Source organism: Impatiens glandulifera, chromosome 1 (assembly GCF_907164915.1).
Source record: "Impatiens glandulifera chromosome 1, dImpGla2.1, whole genome shotgun sequence".
Taxonomy (NCBI): Eukaryota; Viridiplantae; Streptophyta; class Magnoliopsida; order Ericales; family Balsaminaceae; genus Impatiens; species Impatiens glandulifera.
Genome location: NC_061862.1, coordinates 135,138,311 through 135,145,113, shown reverse-complemented (window position 1 = coordinate 135,145,113; position 6,803 = coordinate 135,138,311). Strand labels below are relative to the sequence as shown.

The 6,803-nt window shown below is 32.3% G+C and overlaps 2 protein-coding genes across 4 annotated transcripts; one reads left to right on the top strand and one right to left on the bottom strand.

Moving 5' to 3' along the window:
- The first annotated feature begins 441 nt into the window (after positions 1-441).
- LOC124919852 (thioredoxin H4-1-like) lies at positions 442-2,738 on the top strand. 3 transcript variants are annotated; one of them, XM_047460209.1, is made up of 5 exons: positions 442-641; positions 1,042-1,095; positions 1,224-1,352; positions 2,176-2,298; positions 2,408-2,738. In XM_047460209.1, the coding sequence occupies exons 2-5, from the start codon at positions 1,060-1,062 to the stop codon at positions 2,546-2,548; spliced, it is 429 nt and encodes a 142-aa protein (XP_047316165.1). In that variant the 5' UTR covers positions 442-641; positions 1,042-1,059; the 3' UTR covers positions 2,549-2,738. The 3 variants fall into 3 exon arrangements, with proteins under 3 accessions (XP_047316165.1, XP_047316163.1, XP_047316164.1); XM_047460207.1 differs by having other exon boundaries at positions 996-1,095; XM_047460208.1 differs by having other exon boundaries at positions 982-1,095.
- Positions 2,739-2,806: 68 nt separating this feature from the next.
- On the bottom strand, positions 2,807-6,117 carry LOC124919851 (thioredoxin O2, mitochondrial-like). The gene is made up of 6 exons (XM_047460206.1): positions 5,736-6,117; positions 4,201-4,266; positions 4,061-4,111; positions 3,832-3,911; positions 3,318-3,362; positions 2,807-3,070 (listed from the first exon to the last, which is right to left on the bottom strand). The coding sequence occupies exons 1-6, from the start codon at positions 5,965-5,967 to the stop codon at positions 2,972-2,974; spliced, it is 573 nt and encodes a 190-aa protein (XP_047316162.1). The 5' UTR covers positions 5,968-6,117; the 3' UTR covers positions 2,807-2,971.
- Between the last annotated feature and the right edge of the window lie 686 nt (positions 6,118-6,803).

Here is a 6,803-nt window from a genome sequence, read left to right as displayed (position 1 = left end):
CTGACTATTCACACTTGACCAGTAAAATGGGTTCAGAATATCTTGCAAAGCTTCTCTCAATGGTAAATTTTGTTTGTTCCTTTTTGAAGCTTTTTGTTGTATTAATAACCTAGCATTCTGATGTATGCTGGATACAACTTGTCAATAATTGGAAAAAGAACTTAGAGCTTGGTTGAGGAAGGTTGTTTTTTAAAAAAATCAGATTTAAAAGAAAAACTATCCGTTAAGGAATTATTATACATTCTAGTTTCAAATATTATTTTATAAAATTATTATTATTAATATTTTATAATTATATAAGTTAAATTATATATACAATAATTATATATTATTTATTTTTTTTAATTTTAATATAATATTAATAGTAAGAAAATTCATTTTAATATAATATTAATAGTAAGAAACTTAACAGATTATTAGAATTTTTCTTTTACAAATATTAAATAAAATAAATTATAATAATCTGTTGTTGAGTTTCCAAAGCAAATTGCATTCCCGTTTCACAAGAACCAGTGACTGTGATCGTCCGATTCTCTATCCCCTCTTCCGGCGAGACGACGACGACTCTTCCGGCGAGACGACGACGACGTTGAATTTGATAGTATTGATTAATGCAATCGTCTACTATCTCTTGCTAATCGGTAACCTCTTTGTTCAATTCCTTCCTATATTTTGCTAATTTCAAAATATTATCAACGAAATCGAAACCGTTTCATCTGTCTAAGGATCAAATGTCAATAATTCTAGTATTCTTTTTAGAAGAAGCTTTATCTCAAACTACAATTGCTAGCGACATTAGGTTTAGATTATTGTTATGCATGATACAACTTAAGGCCAAATCTAGTTTTGTAATAGGTGATGATGATGCATAGTTAACCAAATCTAAACTCATCCGAATGATTTTGTGAATTGGATCAAAATCAATTATCTAATTAATAATCACGAATCCAGATCATGAATAAGATATTCATTCATCTATAGATTTCTACTTCCAGTTTTTCAGGGAATTGAGCACTGACTCTCACCACTCACACCAAACAGATCAGTTGCCTATGCTCAATGGGCCTATGCTGGAGCTGGAGTAGGGCATCATGGGTATGTTCTTGTTATCTCTCAATTTTGCTATAGAATCGGTTGAATTTGTTTGCTTCATATACAAGGCTGAAAATGATGCTTCTTCTTCTTCTTCTTCTTCTTCTTCTTCTCAATGTTGACATTTACAGTTATTTGGACGTGAATCTGTGAGTGAGCAGAATGATCCATTGCATAATGCAGGAGAAAACGTTCATCTCATCACAACAGTTGAGTGTTGGGAAGATAAACTTTCAGAAGCATCTAGGGATGGCAAGATAGTAAGCAACTATACCTTACTTACCCCTTCATTTCTTTTTCTTACAAAATTCATTTTTTTTTCTGTTAAGACCTTCCAAAAGCCCCTTCCCATTCAAAATAAGGATAAATTTGAGCACCATATGAAAATGCAACAAGTCATAACACAAAGGATATCGCCAAATCATAGGTCAAACCACACCAAGCTAGAAGCCTTAAGCAAACCAATCCAAGTATTTAGTGACAACCCGTCATGTTTTGTTGGGTAGAACTCATTTATCTTTTAATGGGCTTGATAAAAATGAAACTGTCATCCATGGTCGTGAAATATCATGCCAGTTCTCCTCTAATTTAAAAAAAAAAAAACGAAAACTGTCATCCTATTCAATCCAATTGGGGTGTCCCGTACCTACATGTCTTGGGTGGAGAATCATGACGTAAATATTCTTGCATTTATTGTCAATGGACTCTTTATTCTAGTTCATACTTGTTAGGTTATGTGTCATCCTTAAAAAATATTTATTTTCTTTTACTAATTTAAGGTGAAAATTAGTGTTGGTTATATATGACTCAGATGTAAAATTATGCCTTTAGAAACAAACTTAGATGAGATTATGTTTGAAAATTAAATTTAGCCTAAAGAACATATTGGTTGTTTTTCATCTAAATTCATATCTTAATATTCAAACATAAATGACAAGTTTTTTTTAGAAAACATAAGGTTTTTTTGTGAGTATTTAGTCATTATTGTTGGTTAAATATACTGTTTATTTTGGTATTCTTTAGATTAGTGAGAAATTATATAAGTGAAATTAGATGTACTAAAAATTTGTTTTGGTTGTGCAGGTGGTGGCAAATTTTAGTGCAAGTTGGTGTGGTCCTTGTAAAGGGATCGCTCCAGTTTACTCAGATCTTGCTGATAAATATCCTTCCTTGATTTTCCTGACTCTGGATGTAGATGATCTTGCCGTAAGCTACCTCTTAAAATTACCATTGCAGTAGTTTTCTTTCTTTCTTTTACACAAACACACCATGAATTATGATGATAATGTTGGCATGTGAATGAATGAATGAATAGGACTTGAGTACCTCATGGGATATCACAGCCACTCCAACCTTCTTCTTCCTCAAAGATGGGAAACAAATACTTGACAAACTTGTCGGGGCCAACAAGGCAGAGCTTCAGAAGAAGACAACGGCTGCTGCTTCTAGCCGATGATTCATTTGTTAGCTACCTAACTTTATTCTTCTTTTTCTTTCAATTTCATATATTTGATCCTTTACAAATTGAAGAATGTTCATTTAGCGTTAGAGACCAAAAAAGGGGGGTATCCTTCTGTCGGCTATCTTGGAGAATCATAGCTTTTGTCAAAGGTATAATGTCGGTATTGAAGTTTTTTAGTGTGTTTTGAAGGATTATAAACCATTCTAATCTTTAATTTGGTGAAACCCTCAAAGCTACATGCAAAACATTACATTAGAGTTAAGGAGGAGAGTATGGAATTAATATGAACCTCGGTCTGCCCTAGCATGGAAACAGTACTAGGAGTATTCTGTGCAGAAGATACAAAAGCTTATGCTCTCGTCATTGTTGAGCTTTGCTCTGTTCTGTTTTGGAAAAAAAAAAAGGAGATACAAATGCTTATGCGTAAAGACTTTCAACAGTATCTGTAAGGCGTTTAACATCAGCACCAATCACTTGAGCACTTATCTTCCCATCTTTGAAGAAATTCAGGGTTGGCTGCACCACACCAAATATATAACATATTTATCATGCACACAAGGTTCAATAAAATATATTTATACCTTATTGTCTTTTCACTAAAATATCCCCATATCTGATTTTTTAAAATAAAATAACTCAAATAATCCCGGATCAGGTGGAGCAATAGATCGTTTCGCTCCAAACATGGTATATTGAAGCAGTTTTTAAAGGGGTATATGATAAACTTGAAAACCATTCACGAAACAAGAAAGAAATTACTTACCACTGAGTTGATATTCATGGTACTTAGTGTTTTTTGAAGCTGCTCCTGCACAGTTTTAAACAGTATATGAAACTTAATGATTTATTTACATACAGAAACATTCTTCACTTCTCCAGTTAAAACATCTCAATAAAAGTATAGCCATAAGTCATAACTATCCAGATTTTACTTCAAGCCTTGTTGATCACAATAACCACTTTGTGATTGGCCTACTACTATCTTCCATGTTTTTCCTTTCTTTTTTGCGGAAAGGAAAATCCTCGTATTAATAATGAAAAAGATTTACAAATTTATTAGTCAGATTCTAAACAGACTCGGTTCTCATTTTCAAAATAAAAAATGTACATCATAGATTTCATCAGTTGAATACAAAAGTGAAACTGTCTGCGGGTTTTGAAGGCCAGTCACATAAAGAACATATGTCTGACTAATTAGAAATATTGTATCAAAAGAATCATTATACATGACATATACAGCTCCTATTAGAAATTATGCAGCAAAAAAATGTTGGTACCTCATCAATGTCAATCTTATATATGTTAAGGGCTGGGTATTTTCCACTCAACTCAGAGATGATGGGAGATAGAAACCTACCTGTCATTAACATGGAGGTACACATATAAATAAAGAAACATCTTTTTCTTTCATTTTTTTCCTTTCTATAGATCTGCTAATGTAGGTCACAAGTAAGAATCTTATTAAAGAAGAAGCTCCTTAATGGATAAATAAATTGATAGACTTACATGGTCCACACCACACTGCAGTAAAATAGAAAATAGCTGGGAGAGCTTCATCTGATAGAAAAGAACACAAATTTCAACATTAGTTCCAGTGCCAAAATTTTATGGACTGGTAGTAGTGATAGATTAGAAGATTAATATACCTTGAACCTTCCGAAGATAATTATTGAATTCTTCTTCAGATTTAATCTCCTTAATGTTTGACGAGCCTATGATTATTTAAGGAATCATTTAAATAGGCAGGAAGTATTGAAAAACATAAATGATGGCATGTTAAGTTAAAAAGACTGCACACCACATATTTTTTAGATAAGGGTTTATTTCTTGGAAGAGACTAACACAACGTCTCACCGTTATGATCCCCAACTTCACTTAAACGGCGCTTTAAGTGGGAATCGATTAATACCTCACCTCTTAAAGTTCAAGTTCAAGACTTTTTCCACTTAAACTACTTAAAGTGCATATCTGTTTGCATAACTAGAGAGGTGAAAAAGGGAAATGCTCACATAACTTCAGCAAATAAACACCAATCTTTAATAGAATAGAGTTTGAAAAACAAAAGCAACTAGCATATTAAGGTTCTTAATCCTTTCTCCTTTGAAGGATCAGGATGGACAAGAACCTGTTTAGGTTGCGATGGCATTCCCTTAGTCAACAGTTATGCACTTATTTATAGGTAAGGGGAAAAAGCAAAAGGTTATATTTAAATTTAGAGGTTTTTGATTATCCTGCACAAAAGAATGACTGCAATGATATAATCTTTAACCAACATTTAAAACCTCACTAAAATTGTGGCCTCTTTTCCCCTTCAACTCCTCAGCAAATCTTCTAAGGGGATCTTTCATAATTTCAGATCTAATTTCTTTAGTATAATTCAACAAAACAATCAATAAATTTTAGTTGACTTAAAATCCAATACCTATTTTCAACTCTATTTATGAAAAAATGGCGAACCAGTTTATTAAAAATAATAAACATCCCAAGTGTCTTTACAAAGTTTTTGCAAAGGAAGTGAAATCACAATCCGTTTTCACACAAAAGAAAAACAACCCGAAAATGAAACATTTTGAACAACAACTCAACAAACAACTAAATTTTGCTATGAAAACCAGCTTAATAAGTATTGAAATATCAAATACAGTGTAACGCCACGAACCCGGGTAAACCACTGAACCACCATAGCCCAAGCCTAAAAGATAGTCATCAAGGTATCTATAGTTTATTAGTCTCATTCTTATACTTTCTTATACTTGTTTAGTGGAAATTACTGACATAACCCGGGTAAACCACTAAGCAACCACGCCCAAGCTCAAAAGGTACTCATGAAAGTATCTATAGTCTATTAGTCCCGTCACATATAGCCCAACTCATCTACTTGTTATTGGAAATTACTAACACTTACTTCACAGTTCCTACATCAAGTTTGTCAAAAATAGATTTAGGATCAAGAAACTCAAATTTTTGAATGTCTTACTAATTTTAGTTTCTAAAAGTTTCTAATATATGCACATAAATTCATCTAATTTCATCATGATGCAACTTAATCAAATCCTATAAGAGAAACATTTCTGAAAAAAAACCAAAAACAAAATCTAGCTCTCAACATATCCTCAATAGATTAAAAATCAAATCCAACTAACATATCCAAACCAAAACACATAAATAGTATAACAAGAACCTGATGAAGATGAGGCAAATTTTCGATAATGGTTGAGGAACTGCTGAGGCAAAAGGATGCCAGAAGAAGAGGCGTCTGCGGCGGTAATGGGGGAGACGACCGGTACTTTAGCTGAAAGAGAAGTGCAGTGTTTAGCTACTTTGGTTAAGCTCTCCTTGAGTGGACTAGTCCGAATCAAAGACATCTTGCTACAAATCAGACTGCGTTGTAGAATTCTTCTGTATTTGTCCATGATTATTGTTGTTTCTGTAGTTTGAACTACCCCCGTATAACTTTCTGTAGTTCTTGATGGCTGTTGAAGATCGGAATCTTGATAATCAAGAACTGGTTGAAGCTTTCTGGATGTCAAAATCGGAGAGAAATTAGGGATTCGGGATTTTCGTAAAAGTGAAAAGACAGTGTTATGTTACTTTAGAATTAGGAATTGTAATCCTATTGTTTCTAATTTGGTCCCTCAGTTTTATAAATGTTATTTTTGCACTTTATCTTCCATTTTGAGTCCTTTGTTTTTCTTATGAATATGGTAGTTCTACTCTTTTTATTTTTTTTATAAACCAAAGTTTATTATAAATATACAATTCACAGTCATAATTTCATTTTTAAACTAAAAGGTTTTTTAAGTACAAAAATCAAATTTAAATATTTTAGTTTCTTAAATAAATTTATCTTATGTTATAATATATTTAAAGGGTGTATTCAAATAATATTATTTAGAAGTGTATCAAACTGAACAAATTTGATTAATCCGACAGAGAGGATATAATAAAAAATAATTTATTTGGTCAAATATAAGAATGACAACGGTTACCCTATCCGACAAGGTATTAAAGTACCCATCCCTAAAATCGATTTTTATTTTATTACCTGACCCCGAACCCAACGAGTTTCTCTAGTTGTATCTCCATCCCCGATTCGTTGGGTACCCGATCCCCGACATATATCTCATTACACGATGAAAATATGAATTTATATTTGTTGTTTCTTAAATATTAAAAATATAAATGAAAATATTACTTACTTGCATCATTATTGTAAAAGTTGAACAAAATATAATAACTTTGTTGTTAT